At 41.4% G+C, this 18,815-nt stretch overlaps 1 protein-coding gene across 1 annotated transcript in view; it reads left to right on the top strand.

Moving 5' to 3' along the window:
- Positions 1–18,815, top strand: part of akap9 (A kinase (PRKA) anchor protein 9) — a 353,045-nt gene that overhangs the window by 128,661 nt on the left and 205,569 nt on the right. Inside the window, exons 13-16 of the mRNA XM_070880224.1 lie at positions 12,579–12,676; positions 13,343–13,454; positions 13,636–13,867; positions 16,474–16,552. Coding sequence (XP_070736325.1) covers positions 12,579–12,676; positions 13,343–13,454; positions 13,636–13,867; positions 16,474–16,552 — 521 coding nt within the window. The remainder of the gene's footprint in view (positions 1–12,578; positions 12,677–13,342; positions 13,455–13,635; positions 13,868–16,473; positions 16,553–18,815) is intronic.

The raw sequence follows: 18,815 nt of genomic DNA, 5'->3' as shown, positions 1-18,815 counted from the left end.
AATGGACTCCAACATTTTCCCAACCACAGATGTTAGACTAATTAGTCTATAGTTTCCTGTTTTTTGTCTGCCTCCTTTTTTGAATAGGGGCGTTCATTTGCAGTTTTCCAACCTGCTGGGACCTCCAGGATTAGCTCTTGGTCTGCCGGCGCGGACATGATGGGCCGAAATGGCCTCCTGTGCTGTAAATTTCTATGATTCTATGATTAAGAAATTGACTGAAGGGGTAGAAAGCAGTGGACACATGTTGGAGAAGTTACGTCAAGTGGTGGAGGCGGAGAAGTGCGGAGTCCCAGTGATCGGTATTGACTTGGATTCAGAAACTCGATGCAAATTTGCAGATGATGCCAAATCAGAAGGTAGAGTTGATTTTGAGGGAGCAGCACAACATACAAGATAAGTTGGATGACATTCGTACAGCAAGTAACATTTTATGAGGACCAGTGTAACATACTGCATATATCGGACAAAAGTATAGCAACATTTATATTGACATGAATTTATTTTTGTTGTTTTGTCTTGATAAATTATGGAACAATAGGTCTGAAGAAATTGAAAGAGATCTTAGAGCCCTTGGTAAACTCAATTCTCTGCAAACAAGCAAATAAAGCAAATAGAATACTGAATTATAGAATAAAATCAGTAGATTACAAGCATGAGGAAGTCAGCTTGAACAATATAATACATTCACCGTACACTTTGAGTACCATGATCAATGAGACATTCAAGTGCTGGGTTCTTAATATCAGAGGTTTGAGTTCTGAGGGAAGACTGGAGAAACTTGAAGTATTCATCTTTAAAAGAAGAAAACTGAGAGGTGATCTTAGAAATAAAAGAAAAAGGTGGTATGGAAAAGGTAAATCTGAAATATTACTTAAAATTGCAAGAGTACTACAGGAGGATACAAGTTGAAGCTAGTAAAGGGCAAATTTAGAACTGGCGTCTGGATTTTTTAATTATTAAAGATGGAATAGATTTCCAGGTAGAGGAGTGGAGGCTAAAACCCTTGGAACTGTTTTTTAAAAACAATAGATGCTGCAATGGAGTGTTGGGTCCAGATGCTGCAGTAAGGGGCTTAAGGAAGCCGAAGGTTTTTTTGGGTGGGTGAACTAAAATGGGTTGAATGGCTTTCCACATGCCATTCTTATTCCGAACTTCAGCCCTAGTCTTACAGCTTCCAGTTGCCACATAGTAGGGAAACAACTCTTTCGCTCTTGTTTCAATCCGTACCTCAGGTCCTGCTCTAGTTCCCACTTCACCCAACAGCTCCACTTCTCTGCTTATTGCATTCCCTCTCTTGGTTTGTTTCACTCTGACTTTTCTGTACACGTGTTCCAGAGCAAGGCCATAAGAGTTCTAGTAAATATACTCTACTCCTAATTCTTATGTTATGTTCTTGTGTTATGTTAAATCTGAAACAAAAACCACACATCAGACAGCATCCGTGGAGAGAACAGATGAAGTATTTCAAGTATGGACTTTTTCTCGGAACGTCTGAGGAAGAGTCCATACTCGAAGCATTTTATTTGTTCCTCCCACGATGCTGCTTGTCCTTTTTGGATCTGAACGGTTTTAGCACTTCAGCAACTCTGTTAGCAGCTGTGACAACTTTTGTGTTTGATATTAAACATTCTTATTGAGAACTTCTGATTCTGGATTGAGTGATGGGAGCAAAGTTATCAAATAAGAACTATTTAATACAGTTATAAAATAACACATGGTTATTTATTATCTAAAATCTAATTCAGTTGAACAAAGGCAATTAACTTCTCTTTTGAAATAGAGACAAAAATATTCCTGCTGAATGGTCCTGCTTATAGGTGCGTAAACCAGCACAAATTTTACAAACCGGGTTACTGCTTGGAGCTGCTGATTTTTTCTATTTCTCTGACTGACTATAAAAGAGACAGGATTGTGATTTCCAAACATATAGCAGTCAAACAACTGTGGCACTGTCCAACACAAAGCTTTGTATGTCAGACTTGGAGAATAACACAATCACAATCACAATCACTAAGGAGGTGGTACTCGGTAAGATTATGGGACTAAAGGCAGTTAAATCCCCTGGACCTGACGGCTTGCATCCTAGGGTCTTAAGATAAGTAGTGGCAGGGATTGTGGATATATTAGTTGTAATTTACCAAAGTTCCCATTCCTAATCATTTTTTAAATCATTCTTTGCTGGCATTGAAAAGCTTCCCAGTCTGCTGTCCTCCCACTAGTTTTGGCCACTTTGTATGCCCTTGTTTTTAATTGGATACTGTCCTTTATTTCTTTTGTTAGCCACAGATGGCTATCTTTTCTCTTACACCCTTTCCTCCTCACTGGAATATAATTTTCTTGAAAGTTGTGAAATATCTCCTTAAATGTACACCACTGTTCATCAACCGTCTTACAATTTAATCTATTTTCCCAGTCCACTTTAACCAACTCTGCCCTCTTACCTTCATAGTCTCCTTTATTTAAACTTAGTACGCTGGTTAGAGATCCAACTTTTTCTCACTCTCCATCTGAATTTGAAATTAAATCATGCTATGATCACTCATTCCAAGAGGATCCTTTACTAGGAGATTGTTTATTAATTCTGTCTAATTACACAGGACTAGATCTAAGATAGCCTGTCCCCTGGTTGGTTCCGTTACATACTGCTCAAGGAACCCGTCCCTTATGCACTCTATGAACTCCTCCTCAAGGCTACCCTGACATTTGATTTGTCCAATCACCCATTAATCATAGGTTAAAATCACCCATGATTATTGCTGTTCCCTTTTTACAAGCCCCCAATATTTCCTGGTTTATGCTCTGACCAACAGAGTTGCTACTGTTAGGGGGCCTATAGACTACACCCACCAGTGACTTTTTCCTCTTAACATTCCTTATCTCCACCCAAACTGTTTCAACATCCTTACCATTTGAGCCAATATTGTTTCTCACTATTGCAGTGATTCCATCCTTTATCAATAGAGCTACCCCACCTTCTTTTCCTTTCTGTCCTTCTGGATTGTCAAATATCCCTGAATATTTAAATCACAATCCTGGTCACCTTGCAACCATGTCTCTGTAATGGCTATCAGATCATACCTATTTGTCTCAATTTGTGCCGTCAACTCATCTATTTTGTTACAAATGCTACGTGCATTTAGACAAAGTGCCTTTAAGTTTTTTTTACCCTTTTTTCCTGCTTGTTTCCTCTCTCCTTCAAACTCACTATCTTTATTTTTGCTTTCTAATTCCAGCTTTTCTCCCCTCCCTACTTAAATCTATTTTCAGGTTCCCATCCCCCTGCTAAGCTAGTTTAAACCCTTCCTAACAGCACTACCCGCGAGGATATTGGTCCCGGCTCTGTTGAGGTGCAACCCGTCCGGATAGTACAGGTCCCACCTCCCCCAGAAGCGGTCCCAATGCCTCAGGAAAATAAAGCCCTCCTGCCTGCACCATCTCTCCAGCCACGTATTCATCTGCTCTATCCTCCTATTTCTGTACTCACTAGCTCGTGCACTGGGAGTAATCTGGAGATTACTACCTTTGAGGTCCTGCTTTTAATCTCTCTCCTAGCTCCCTAAACTCTGCCTGCAGGACCTCATTCCTCTTCCTACCTATGTCATTGGTACCGATGTGGACCACGACCTCTGGCTGTTCACCCTCTCCTCGCAGAATGCCCTGCAGCCGCTCAGTGACATCCTTGAACCTGGCATCAGGAAGGCAACATACCATCCTGGAGTCACGTCTGCGGTTGCAGAAACGTCTGTCTGCTCCCCTGACTATTGAATCCCCTACCACTAAAGCTCTTCCATTCTTTTTCCTTCCCCCCTGTGCAGCTGAGCCACCCATGGTGCCATGGACTTGGCTCTGGTTGCACTCCCCAGAGCTACCATCGCCCTCACCGGTACTCAGAACAGTTGGAGAGCGTGATTGACTCAGGGGACGCCTGCGCTACCTGCCTAGTCCTCCTCTTCTGTCCACGGGTCACCCTAACCCTATCTGCCTGCACACTCTTAAGCTGTGGGGTGACCACCTCTAGAAGCGTGCTATCCACGTTGCTCTCCGTCTCACGGATGCACCGCAGTGATCCCAGCTGCTGCTCAAGCTCCAAAACACGGAGTTCGAGTTGGTGCAGCTGGAGACACCTCCAGCACACGGTCGTCCCGGCTCCGTGAAGCATCTGAGACTTCCCACATGCCACGGGATGTGCAGTCCATGGGACTGAGCTGCTCTGCCATCCCTCTAGTTAAATTCAGAACTATCAAGCAAAAATAAACTCTCAACGTTAGCACAACACACCCAGCTGCTACTCAGCAAACAGCCGATTTAATTAATTGGCTCTCCTTAGAAAATAAAGATCACACATATTTACTTGCAGATCCTACTTGCAACAATGCCAAAGGTTTCCTACAGAAAAGAAAATGAAAAATACTCACCAATCCACCAGCCAATCACTTACTCGCTTGGCTGTGACGTCACACTTCGATTTCAATTTTTTAACTTTTTGACCCTGCAGCAGCAGGTTCCTCCTGATCTCCGCGCCCTTTTATCTGAGCCTCGATCTCCCGTTGCTTTCTTGCTCCTCCCGATCTCCATGCCCTTTTATCTGGGCCACGATCCTCTCGTTGCTTTGTTTTTCCTCCCGATCTCCGCGCCCATTTATCTGGGCCTCGGTCTCCCAGGGAAGTCTTGCTACAGCTATAACAGGGTATTGGTGAGGCCACACCTGGAATACTGCGTGCAGTTTTGGTTTCCATATTTACGAAATGATATATTTGCTTTGGAGGCAGTTCAGAGAAGATTCACTAGGTTTATTATGGAGATGAGGGGGTTGACTTAAGGAAAGGTTGAGTAGGTTGGGCCTCTACTCATTGGAATTTAGAAGAATGAGAGGTGATCTTATCGAAATGTATCAGATTATGAGGGGGCTTGACAAGGTGGATGCAGAGAGGATGTTTCCACTGATGGGGGAGACTGGAACTAGAGGGCATGATCTTAGAATAAGGGGCCGCCCATTTAAAACTGCGATGAGGAGACATTTCTTTGAGGGTTGTAAATCTGTGGAATTCACTGCCTCAGAGAGTTGTGGAAGCTGGGACATTAAATAAATTTAAGACAGAAATAGACATTATTTTTAAAACGATAAGTGGATAAGGGGTTATGGGGAGTGGGCGGGGAAGTGGAGCTGAGTCCATGATCAGATCAGCCATGATCTTGAATGTGGAGCAGGCTCGAGGGGCCATATGGCCTACTCTTCCTATTTCTTATGTTCTTAATGTTTGTGCCTAGGCTGTTCTCTCCCTTCCCATCGGGTGATAGATAATCCTGTTTATCTATGGTGGTTGAACTAACTTAAAAGAATAAGGGGCGTGGTCAGAGGTGTATCTCTGGATTATGTTTCTGACCTGCGAAAGGAATACACAACTACTTGATGACGGCCCTCCTGTGAAACCTTGCGGTCTTGCGAGGCGGAGGGCAGAGTTAAAGCCCACGGATCCCAGGAATGCAGCCTGTGCGGATGCGTACCTGAGATCACATGGGCCTGGTCCTCCAATCACAAAGCGGAATTAGAATTTAATAATTTCCAAAGGGCATCCGGAATCCGATTTAATGGAATCCTGAAATCAGATTTGAAAATCAAATTGAAAAGAAGTGACTGCAGAGATAGTGGATGCATTGGTTGTAATCTACCAAAATTTCCTGGATTCAGGAGAGATCACAGCAGATTGAAAAACCACAAATGTAACACCCCAATTTAAGAAAGGAGGGAGACAGATAGCAGGAAAGTATAGACCAGTTAGCTTAACATCTGTCATTGGAAAAATGCTGGAGTCCATTATTAAGGAAATAGTTGCAGGACATTTAGAAAATTATAATACAGTAAAGCAGAGTCAGCATGGTTTTATGAAAAGGAAATCATGTTTGACAAATTTGCTGGAGTTCTTTGAGGATGTAACGAGCAGGGCAGATAAAGGGGAACCAATAGATGTTATGTACTTGGATTTCCAGAAGCATGGATAGAGAATTGGCTAACTAACAGAAAACAGAGAGTTGGGATAAATGGGTCAGTTTCAGGTTGGCAATCTGTAACTAGTGGGATCAGTGCTGGGGCCTCAACTATTTACAATCTACATCAATGACTTGGATGAAGGGACCGAGTATCATGTAGTCAAATTTGCTGATGACACAAAGATAGGTGGGAAAGCAAGTTATGAAGAGGATGGAAATAATCTGCAAAGGGATATAGATAGGCTAAGTGAGTGGACAAAAATTTGGCAAATAGAGTATAATGTGGGAAAATGTGAGGTTATCCACTTTGGTAGGAAAAATCAAAAAGTAAATTATTATTTAAATGGGGAGAGATTACAAAATGCTGCTGCATAGAGGGTTCTGAGAGGCCTTGTACATGAAATACAAAAAGTTAGCATGCAGATACAACAAGTAATTAGGAAGGCAAATGGAATGTTGGACTTTATTGCAAGGGGATGGAGTATAAAAGTAGGAAAGTCCTGCTACAACTGTGAGACCACACTTGGAGTACCGTGTACGGTTGTCTTATGAAGAAAGGTTGAGCATGTTGGGCCTATACTCATTGGAGTTTGGAAGAATGAGAGGTGATCTTATTGAAATGTGTAAGATTCTGAGGGGGCTTGACAGGGTAGATGCAGAGAGGATATTTTCCCTCATGGGGGAATCAGAGGGTCATTAATCTTTGGAATTTTCTACCCCAGAGAGCTGTGGAGGCTGGGTCATGGAAATATATTTAAGGTGGAGATAGACAGATTTTTGATGATAAGGGAGTGAAGGGTTATAGGGAATGAGCAGGGAAGTGGAGCTGAGCCCAAGATCAGATCAGCCATGATCGTATTGAGTGACGGAGCAGGCTCGAGGGGCCAATGGCTTACTCTTGCTCTATTTCTTATGTTCTTAAGTTATTACAATTTGCAGGATTGCAATTTAATTCCTAATTCGCTTCATTCCACTAACTTCTCTAAAAATTTAAGTTTTGATCATAATTTTCAACCTCATTAAAACTATTTGCAGAAACATTGAAAAAAATATTTGATGTGTGTATGATTTCCAAGATGAAACTTTAAAACATGCCTCAGATATTCCCTTACGTTTGCATCAACTATAACATTTCCGTACATAATTGCTGGCCAGTCGGGGGGGGTAAATAGTTTAACTCTGCGCCACTAGTTGACAGACCACAAGTTTCGGATTACGCTTATGCGTAAGTGCATGCGGAAATCCCAAACTTGCGGTGGAATTCAAAGGAGGTTTTGACCGGTCAGCCTGACCTCAGTAGTGGGTAAAATGATGGAATCAATTATTAAGGATGTCATAGCAGTGCATCTGGAAAATGGTGACATGATAGGTCCAAGTCAGCATGGATTTGTGAAAGGGAAATCATGCTTGACAAATCTTCTGGAATTTTTTGAGGATGTTTCCAGTAAAGTGGACAAAGGAGAACCAGTTGATGTGGTATATTTGGACTTTCAGAAGGCTTTCGACAAGGTCCCACACAAGAGATTAATGTGCAAAGTTAAAGCACATGGGATTGGGGGTAGTGTGCTGACGTGGATTGAGAACTGGTTGTCAGACAGGAAGCAAAGAGTAGGAGTAAACGGGTACTTTTCAGAATGGCAGGCAGTGACTAGTGGAGTGCCGCAAGGTTCTGTGCTGGGGCCCCAGCTGTTTACATTGTACATTAATGATTTAGACGAGGGGATTAAATGCAGTATCTCCAAATTTGCGGATGATACTAAGTTGGGTGGCAGTGTGAGCTGCGAGGAGGATGCTATTAGGCTGCAGAGTGACTTGGATAGGTTAGGTGAGTGGGCAAATGCATGGCAGATGAAGTATAATGTGGATAAATGTGAGGTTATCCACTTTGGTGGTAAAAACAGAGAGACAGACTATTATCTGAATGGTGACAGATTAGGAAAAGGGAAGGTGCAACGAGACCTGGGTGTCATGGTACATCAGTCATTGAAGGTTGGCATGCAGGTACAGCAGGCGGTTAAGAAAGCAAATGGCATGTTGGCCTTCATAGCGAGGGGATTTGAATACAGGGGCAGGGAGGTGTTGCTACAGTTGTACAGGGCCTTGGTGAGGCCACACCTGGAGTATTGTGTACAGTTTTGGTCTCCTAACTTGAGGAAGGACATTCTTGCTATTGAGGGAGTGCAGCGAAGGTTCACCAGACTGATTCCCGGGATGGCGGGACTGACCTATCAAGAAAGATTGGATCAACTGGGCTTGTATTCACTGGAGTTCAGAAGAATGAGAGGGGACCTCATAGAAACGTTTAAAATTCTGACGGGTTTAGACAGGTTAGATGCAGAAAGAATGTTCCCAATGTTGGGGAAGTCCAGAACCAGGGGTCACAGTCTGAGGATAAGGGGTAAGCCATTTAGGACCGAGATGAGGAGAAACTTCTTCACCCAGAGAGTGGTGAACCTGTGGAATTCTCTACCACAGAAAGTAGTTGAGGCCAATTCACTAAATATATTCAAAAGGGAGTTAGATGAAGTCCTTACTACTCGGGGGATCAAGGGTTATGGCGAGAAAGCAGGAAGGGGGTACTGAAGTTTCATGTTCAGCCATGAACTCATTGAATGGCGGTGCAGGCTAGAAGGGCTGAATGGCCTGCTCCTGCACCTATTTTCTATGTTTCTATGTTTCTATACTCTGAGTACACCGCCATACCCACTGCAAAATCCAGGCCCAAGGTAGATTACACCAATCATTGGTTTTGTGGTGGCTGTTCTATTTGGATATTTTGTGATGGCATCAGGTGTATGCCATATGTAAATGACCATCCCCTTTACTTCAATTTTAATTGCCTCTGTTCTAATATAATGAGTAAAAAGTTAGTAATTGTGATCTAATCGTTAAGTTGGTGGTGTCCAAGCTGACAGTTGATTACCAGGATGCAATATAGCGAGTATTAAGTTTAGTATAGAATCATAGAATGTTACAGCACAGCAACAAGCCAGATTCACCCATCAAGTTAATGCTGAAGTTTTTCTCCATATGATACCTAGATAATTCCACGCTTCTGTTTGCTCTCCAGTAGTTTAATTACAAACTCATCTGTTAAACCTTCTGAATTCTATTGTGCTCTGTTTCGGGGAAATCCATCTGATAACATGGTACCTATTTGATATTCTGAAGTGATGTGATATGACTGCATGAACTTTTGTTTTGCTAATGTGCATAGTATTCTTGCTTGTAAAAAAAATATATATGTACAAGAAAAGTATAATCTGACAATTTATCAAAAGTATAAATGAAAATTATTAATGACTCGTTATGTTTAGTATATCACCATGGAAAAGAACATTCTGATCACAGAAATCATGGTCCATGAAAAATCATCATCTACAGGTGCCTAATTACAGCAAAATTCTAAAGGGACAAAGTGTGTTAAAAAGACAAGCTTGAAGGCTCTGTGCCTCAATGCGAGGAGTATTCGTAATAAGGTGGACGAATTAACTGCACAGACAGCTATTAATGAATATGATCTAATTGGGATTACAGAGACATGGCTCCAGGGTGACATCCAGGGGTATTCAACATTCAGGAAGGATAGACAGAAAGGAAAAGGAGGTGTGGTAGCGTTGCTGGTTAAAGAGGAAATTATCGCAATAGTAAGGAAGAACGTTAGCTTGGATGATGTGAAATCTGTATGGGTAGAGTTCCAGAATACCAAAAGGCAGAAAACGCTAGTGGGAGTTGTGTACAGACCACCAAACAGTAGTAGTGAGGTTGGGGACAGCATCAAACAAGAAATTAGTGATGCGTGCAATAAAGGTACTGCAGTTATCATGGGCGACTTTAATCTACATATAGATTGGGCTAACCAAACTGGTAGCAATGCGGTGGAGGAGGATTTCCTGGAGTGTATTAGGGATGGTTTTCTAGACCAATATGTCGAGGAACCAACTAGAGAGCTGGCCATCCTAGACTGGGTGATGTGTAATGAGAAAGGACTAATTAACAATCTTCTTGTGCGAGGCCTCTTGGGGAAGACTGACCATAATATGGTAGAATTCTTTATTAAGATGGAGAGCGACACAGTTAATTCAGAAACTAGGATTTTGAATTTAAGGAAAGGTAACTTCGATGGTATGAGATGTGAATTGGCTAGAATAGACTGGCGAATGATACTTAAAGGGTTGACAGTGGAGAGGCAATGGCAAAAATTTAAAGATAACATGGATGAACTTCAACAATTGTACATCCCTGTCTGGAGTGAAAGCAAAATGGGAAAGATGGCTCAACCGTGGCTAACAAGGGAAATTAGGGATAGTGTTAAATCCAAGGAAGAGGCATATAAATTGGCCAGAAAAAGCAGCAAACCTGAGGACTGGGAGAAATTTAGAATTCAGCAGAAGAGGACAAAGGGTTTAATTAGGATGGGGTAAATAGAGTATGAGAGGAAGCTTGCTGGGAACATAAAAACTGACTGCAAAAGCTTTTATAGATATGTGAAGAGAAAAAGATTGGTGAAGACAAACATAGGTCCCTTGCAGTCAGAATCAGGTGAATTTATAATAGGGAACAAAGAAATGGCAGACCAATTGACCAAATACTTTGGTGTTAGGGGACCGAAGGTCTAGCGAGATGGAGGAACTGAAGGAAATCCTTATTAGTCAGCAAATTGTGTTAGGAAAATTGATGGGTTTGAAGGCCGATAAATCCCCGGGGCCTGATAGTCTGCATCCCAGAGTGCTTAAGGAAGTGGCCCTAGAAATAGTGGATCCATTGGTGATCATTTTCCAACAGTCTATTGACTCTGGATCAGTTCCTATGGACTGGAGGGTAGCTAATGTAACACCACTTTTTAAAAAAGGAGGGAGAGAGAAAACGGGGAATTATAGACCGGTTAGTCTGACATCAGTAGTGGGGAAAATGTTGGAATCAATTATTAAAGATGAAATAGCAGGACATTTGGAAAGCAGTGACAGGATCGGTCCAAGTCAGCATGGATTTATAAAAGGGAAATCATGCTTGACTTCTAGAATTTTTTGAGGATGTAACTAGTAGAGTGGACAAGGGAGAACCAGTGGATGTAGTGTTTTTGGACTTTCAAAAGGCTATTGACAAGATCCCACACAAGAGATTAGTGTGCAAAATTAAATCACATGGTATTAGGGGTAATGTATTGACGTGGATAGAGAACTGGTTGGCAGACAGAAAGCAGAGAGTAGGGATAAACGGGTCCTTCTCAAAATGGCAGGCAGTGACTAGTGGGGTGCCGCGGGGCTCAGTGCTGGGACCCCGGCTATTTACAATATACATCAATGATTTAGATGAAGGAATTGAGTGTAATATCTCCAAGTTTGCAGATGACATTAAGCTGGATGGCAGTTTGAGCTGTGAGGAGGATGCTAAGAGGCTGCAGGGTGACTTGGACAGGTTAGGTGAGTGGGCAAATGCATGGCAGATGCAGTATAATGTGGATAAATGTGAGGTTATCCACTTTGGTGGCAAAAGCATGAAGGCAGAATATTATCTGAATGGTGGCAGATTAGGAAACGGTGATGTGCAATGTGACCTGGGTGTCATAGTACATCAGTCATTGAAAGTTGGCATGCAGCTACAGCAGGCGGTGCAGAAGGCAAATGATATGTTGGCCTTCATAGCTAGGGGATTTGAGTATAGGGGCAGGGAGGTCTTAATGTACAGGGCCTTGGTGAGGCCTCACCTGGAATATTGTTCAATAATGATCTCCTAATCTGAGGAAGGACATTTTTGCTATTGAGGGAGTGCAGCGAAGGTTCACCAGCCTGATTCCCGAGATGGCAGGACTGACATATGAGGAGAGACTGGATCTACTGGGCCTGTATTCACTGGAGTTTAGAAGAATGAGAGGGGATCTCATAGAAACATATAAAATTCTGACTGGACTGGACAGGTTAGATGCAGGAAGAATGTTCCCGATGTTGGGGGAAGTCCAGAACCAGGGGTCACAGTCTAAGGATAAGGGGTAAACCATTTATGACTGAGATGAGGTGAAACTTCTTCACTCAGAGAGTTGTTAACCTGTGGAATTCTCTACCGCAGAAAGTTGTTGATGCCAGTTCGTTAGATATATTCAAGAGGGAGTTAGATATGGCCCTGACGGCTAAAGAGATCAAGGGGTATGGAGAGAAAGCTGGAAAAGGGGTACTGAGGTGAATGATCAGCCATGATCTTATTGAATAATGGTAAAGGCTCGAAGGGTCGCATGGCCTACTCCTGGACCTGTTTTCTATGTTTCTAATGTATGCTGCATTTTTCATGCTGAGGCAATTATTGAGTTTGCTCCAATTTTATTTGCCTCTTTGATTATTCTGACAATAACAGTGGAACAGTTTCTGAGTTATTAAGTATTGAAACAGGTTTATGTGGAAGTCTGATATGAACAATTTTTTTAAAATTGGAGACTGCATTAGAAATCATGAGATGCTTCTGGAACTTTGTGTTTTCTAATTAAACATTAAATAGAGCCTCACAGTTTTGAAACACAGCAAATTCCCACATTTTCTTTGGTCTATAGTTAGACTTTAAATGAGATTAACTGACCTTTATCTTTTGCTTTGAAGCAATGCAAACAAATCTACAGATACTGCAAAGAAAACTATTTGAGGAATACAGTCGACTGATGGTTCTTCAAACACAATTAACTAATGATTGCAAAAAGGTAAGCAAAGCAATTCAATATATTCAAAAGCAGTGCCTACTTTTTGAAAAAATGCTAGTCGATTGAATTCTTCTTTAAAAAAAATCTTAATGTTAACCATGACTCAGTTGGTACTCTTGCTGTCAGAAGGCTGTGGATTCAAGTACCACTCCAGAGCCTTTAGCACAAGATCTAGGCAGGCACTCCAGTGTTATACTGCACTGTCAGAGCTGCTGTCTTCTGGATGAGACATTAAACTAAGGTCCCGTCTGCCATCCCATGGCACTATTTTGCAGAAGAGCTGTGGTATCCCGGCCAATAATTATCCCACACCCAACATCACCGCAACAGGTTATCTATTTGCTCATTGCTGTTTCTGGGACCTTGTTGTCTGCTGCGTTTCCTACATTGCAATAGTGACTGCATGCAAAGCACTTAATTACCTATAAAGCGTTTTGGACATCCCGAGGTCGTGAAAAGCGCTATATAATTTCTTTTCTTTAAAATTAGAACCAAGTCAAATATGAAAGGACTGAGAGAATTTAATCATTTGAAAACTAAAGTTACTGAGGTTGAAGCAAGTATTTTATTTATGATATCGGGCCACTTCCATGTGTCAGCCTCGAATAGATAATGTATTTATTGTAAATGGTTGCCACATTTCATTTCTTAATCTTGTAATTGCAGATTGAAGATCTCCAGGCTGCATACGTAAATTTGCAGCTGCAAACTGAAGAAGAAAATGCTAGTTTGCGAATGCAGATAGAAAGCTCACGGGCTAGTTCTCAAGACCTTAATGGTAAACTATATAGCTTTATTTTACAACTTTCAACTTTTTCATCACGTTGGTAGTGAAAACTGCAATTTATATGAATAGAATAATGAAGTGCACTTGGGAAACAAGTATATTAAAAATTTGTTTCATTAATTATATGAAGGAATGGAATATGCCAGTTTGCTTATCTGCCTGTGTTGTTTAGATCTTAAGGAGCAGCTACGAGTCCGGTCAGCTCGGCTTGAAGAGATTGAAAAGCTAAAGCTGGAGTTTTGCCAACAGAAGGCAGAGTTAGAGGAGCGACATGTAGAAGAAGTAGAATGTCTGAGGACTTCTTATAAACAACAGTGCAAACAATTGGAGGAGAAATACACTGCAGAGATCATTTGTCTGCAGCAAAAGCTACAGAAAGTAACTAGTTTACTTCCACAATCCAGGTATGAAACAGTTTGATTCACAGCTTGAGTTAGAATGCTGCATTTAGGAACATTTAGCGACATATGTTCATCCACCAAGAATAATCAATGTTGCTACTGTACATGATTGCTATCTCAGATTAATGGCTCTAATCAGCTCATTGCTAGATCAGACAACCCCTGCAGTGAAGAATCAAAATTGTAAGGTAGCTGCAGTGAAAGGTAACTTATAATAAACTGCTCAATTTGAGCTGTTCTAGAAGTTTAGCTTTTTGCTGAGCATTTTTGTAAGAAATGAAAGTATAACAAGATTTTGGAGTTTTATGAGAAAATGCTGAGACTTATGATTTCTGCTCTAATGTTTTACATTAGAAATTATTTTGAAAAAATACTGCAGTGCTTTTCGTAAACTGTAAATTCATCCAATGTGGTGAATTCTCTGAGGAGGTGCACCTTCAGCAGCTTTCTGCTGTTTGTAGTTATTCACCCAGTGTACAAATCAGTTCTTCCTCTGCTCAGCAACAGGTTTGAAATCTGAATAACACTTTTTTTTGCTTTGGAATCAGCTTGTTCCATTCCGATATATGGGTAGGTTATAAGTGAAAAGAAAATTAGCAACATGCAACGGGAGCTGAATGAATTAAGCAGTGGCAGACAAATTTTAAATGGACAAATGTATATTGGAACAAAAACATGAAACCACTACATGATTTACCAGTATCTATAACTGAAAGGAAATCATTTTGATGCGAATATTACTCATTTATTGCAAGTATCCCAATAATGCTGACAATGCTAAAATCATAAACAAACTCCATGATTGCTTAAAGTATTCAATAAGGAAGAATTGGTAACATGCCCTTCACAATTAAATAATATAAACAGGCATAACAACTGTAAAATCAATGAGGTGGAGCTCTGTGACATGCTAAAAGGCTCAAAACAAATGGAGTCGTACACCTGTAAAATTGGAAACAAACTAATATTTTCAAAAAAGATATCTAAACTAGCCAGTGCAACTATACACTCCTTTGGTTTTATGTCATTACAAGGTAAAGTGATGGTATCAATTATTGGGTAAAATATGAGGATTGGCTATAGGATAACTACCAAATAAACAGCTTCAGAAGGGAAAGATTCTGCCTGACCAGCCTCCTTGACATTTTTGAGGAATGGTGATCTCATGAGCAATAGATTCTTCAATGTGCTATACCTAGACTCCAAAAGACTTTTGGCATAACTCTGCACAAAAGCTGTAAATTAACCTTAAAGCAGTGGAAATTCAAAGAGGGAGAAGGGAGCAATAGAATCTGAAGAGACAGCCAAAGACCTCTGTACTGATGTACAAGAAGCCTATAATCAGTGGAATTCACTAAGGATATAAGTGTAAATATTGAACAGAGAAAGAAAAACTGAGCGGAATACTTAATGCTGTTGAGTTAGATAAGGATGAAGTTGGACAATCTGGGGCATTAATCGACTTTTGGTGCTTAACATGTTTTCACTGTAGCAGAAGATGTTGAATTCCATAGCTAAAACCGATGAGCTCAAATTGGCGAATGTTATTTTAAAACTCTGCAGTTCTCTAATCAGACTGCAGCCTTTCAATTTTGATTACTGAAAAAGGGTGCAGTTCAACACTGTATTCAATGAAGAGAAGAGTTGCAAGGTATATATCCCTAATCTGAAGATTGAAGTAGGACAGATGGAAAAAAAATCTTGGACTGTTAAATTTTGAAAGAAGGCTACTAAGAGGTGATCTAATAGAGATATTTAAAATAGTAAAAGGTAATCTATGATTTGAAGTGGAATTGTGATAGGACACAATGGGCCAAATGACCTCCTTTTATAGCTTCAGGCTCTAGGTTTTTAGAAGAAACTCAGCCGAACTTATTTCACTGGAGAAAAGAGGATTGAAGGAAACTAGATCTAGGCATCTGAAATACTTTGCGATGTCGATAAAGTTGGTTATTTTAGGATCTTTGACTTGATGGGGCGGGGCGAATGAGCATTCCCTTCAAACTTTTTGTTACAGTTACTCAATATAGTCACTATCATTATAGTCTCCTGGCAGTAGTATTACATTGGATGGGTCCAACTTAATAGACTCATTACATTTTCTTTATCTAAACTGTTCTCACAATTTGCAGGTTTGTATTTGAAATTCATTACTTCCTGATATACGATATGCTATCTTAATTGGAATGCTTTGTTTCAAATCATCTTTCACCCCATCCGCCCTTTGTACTTTTGTAAAACTTTGCATGTATGTAGGTTTGTGTCTCCACCTTCAGGATATTAATGAGCACTGCTACTGCTGAATAAATCCAGTCCAGCAACAACGACGACAAATTGTACTTGTATAGCACCTTTAATGTAGAAAAACATCCCATGGCGCTTGATAGAGGTGTAATCACACTCAAAATGGATATAGAGCTGGCGAAGGAGATATTAGTGAGGGTGACAAAATCATGGTCAAAAAGTTGAGTTTTAAGGAGGGTCTTAAAGGAGGAAAGCAACTGATAAAACAAAGGTTTCTACAGTGAGCGTAACTAAATTAGCTTTATTGAACTCAAACTGATTTTGTTTGTTTTTTTGTTCTTTGTTTTCTCCAACCTGTTATTTAGGTCAGAAATAAATGTCCCTGATCAAGTGGCTGGCAGTTGTGCTGTTGATCTAGAACAACAAAATGCAGGGGACTATAAGGTAAAGACAGCAAATTGCTTAATGTATTTGTCAAATTATAAAATGTAACCATTAGATTTGTATATTTTCTGGCATTCTAATAGAGTTTTTGTGTAGGGGGAACTACTAAATTTTTTTTTCATTGATTCATTCATGGATGTCGCTGGCAAGACAGCATTTATTGCCTATCCCTAATTGCTCTTGAGAAGGTGGTGGTGAAGGTACTCCCACAGTGCTGTTGGGTAGGGAGTTCCATGATTTTGACCAAGCGACGATGACGGAATGGCGGTATATTTCCAAGTAAAGATGGTGTGTGACTTGGAGGTGATAGTGTTCCCATGCACCTGCTGCCCTTGTCCTTCTAGGTGGTAGAGATCGCGAGTTTGGCAGGTGCTGTTGAAGAAGCCTTGGCGAGTTGCTGCATTGCATCTTGTAGATGGTACACACTGCAGCCACGGTGCGCCAGTGTTGGAGGGAGTGAATATTTAAGGTGGTGGATGGCTGCTGATCAAGTGGACTGCTTTGTCCTGGATGATGATGTGCTTCTTGAGTGTTGGTGCTGCACTCATCCAGGCAAGTGGAGAGTATTCCATCACACTCCTGATTTGTGCCTTGTAGGTGGTGGAATGACTTTGAGGAATCAGGTGGTGAGTTACTTGTCGCAGAATACCCAGCCTCCGACCTGCTCTTGTAGCCACAGTATTTGCATGGCTGGTCTAGTTAAGTTTGGGACAAAGTGACCCCTGGATGTTGATGGGGGTTTTGACGATGGTAATGCTATTAAAAGTCTTGGGGAGCTGGTTAGACTCTCTCTTGTTGGAGATGGCCATTACCTAGCACTTGTGTGGCATGAATGTTTTGTTAATATTTATATACTTTGTTTAATTTAGTTTCTTATTGTAATTGTAGTTTACTCAGTTACTTGTACCACATTGAATAAAGAGTTTTGAGGAAAACCAAACCAAATAAGGCTCGAGTATATTGGTGAATTGTAATAACAACAACTTGTATTTATATAGTGCCTTTAATGTAGTGAAATGTCCCATGTCGCTTCACAAGAGTATTGAGATAAAAAAATTTGACACTGAGCTGCATAAATAGAAATTAGCACAGATGACCAAAAGCTGGGTCGAAGAGATATGTTTTAAGGAGGGTCTTGAAGGAGGAAAGAGAGGCGGAGAGGTTCAGGCAGGGAGTTCCAGAGCTTGGGGTCTAGGCAACAGAAGGCACGGCCACCAATGATTGAGCGATTATACTCGGGGATGCTCAAGAGGGCAGAATTAGAGGAGCGCAGACATCTTGGGGGAAGGGGGTGGGGGTTTGTGGAGCTGGAGGAGGTTACAGAAATAGGGAGGGGCGAAGCCATGGAGGGATTTAAAAATAAGGATGAGAATTTTGACATTGAGACTTTGCTTAACCGGAATCCAATGTAGGTCAACGACCACAGGAGTGATGGGTGAGCAGGACTTGGTGCGTGTTAGGACACAGGCAGCCGAGTTTTCGATCACCTCTAGTTTACGTAGGATAGAATGTAGGAGGCCAGCCAAGATTGCATTAGAATAGTCAAGTCTAGAGGTAACAAAGGCATGGATGAGGGTTTCAGCAGCAGATGAGCTGAGGCAAGGGCGGAGACGGGCGATGTTACGGAAGTGGAAATATGCGGTCTTAGTTATGCTGCGGATATGTGGTCAAAAGCTCATTTTAGGGCCAAATATGACACCAAGATTGTGAACAGTCTGGTTCAGCCTCAGACAGAAGTTGGGGAGAGGGATGGACTCTGGCTGGGGAACAGAGTTTGTGGCAGAGACCGAAAACAATGGCTTCGGTCTTCACAATATTCAATTGGAGAAAATTTCTGCTCATCCAGTACTGGATGTTGGACAAGCAGTCTGACAATTTAGAGAGCATGGAGGAGTCGAGAGAAGTGGTAGTGAGGTACAGCTGGGTGTCATCAGCGTACATGTGGAAACTGATGCTGTGTTTTCGGATGATGTCGTCAAGGGAAAACATGTGGATGAGAAATAGGAGGAGGCCAAGGATAGATCCTTGGGGAACACGAGAGTTAACGATGTGGGGGTGGGAAGAGAAGCCGTTGCAGGTGATTCCCTGGTGAGTGCAGTCCTACGCAGCTGGGCGACGGTGGAGAAGGATGGCGTGGTCAACCGTGTCAAAGGCTGCAGACGTCAAGAAGGGTGAGGGGGGATAATTTGCCTTTGTCACAGTCACAAAGGATGTCATTTGTGATTTTTATGAGAGACGTTTCGGTACTGTGGCAGGCGCTGAA

This window comes from Pristiophorus japonicus, chromosome 5 (assembly GCF_044704955.1).
Source record: "Pristiophorus japonicus isolate sPriJap1 chromosome 5, sPriJap1.hap1, whole genome shotgun sequence".
NCBI classification, from domain to species: domain Eukaryota; kingdom Metazoa; phylum Chordata; class Chondrichthyes; family Pristiophoridae; genus Pristiophorus; species Pristiophorus japonicus.
The sequence above is the reverse complement of the archived record's forward strand: the minus strand, read 5'-3'. Positions and strand labels throughout refer to the sequence as shown.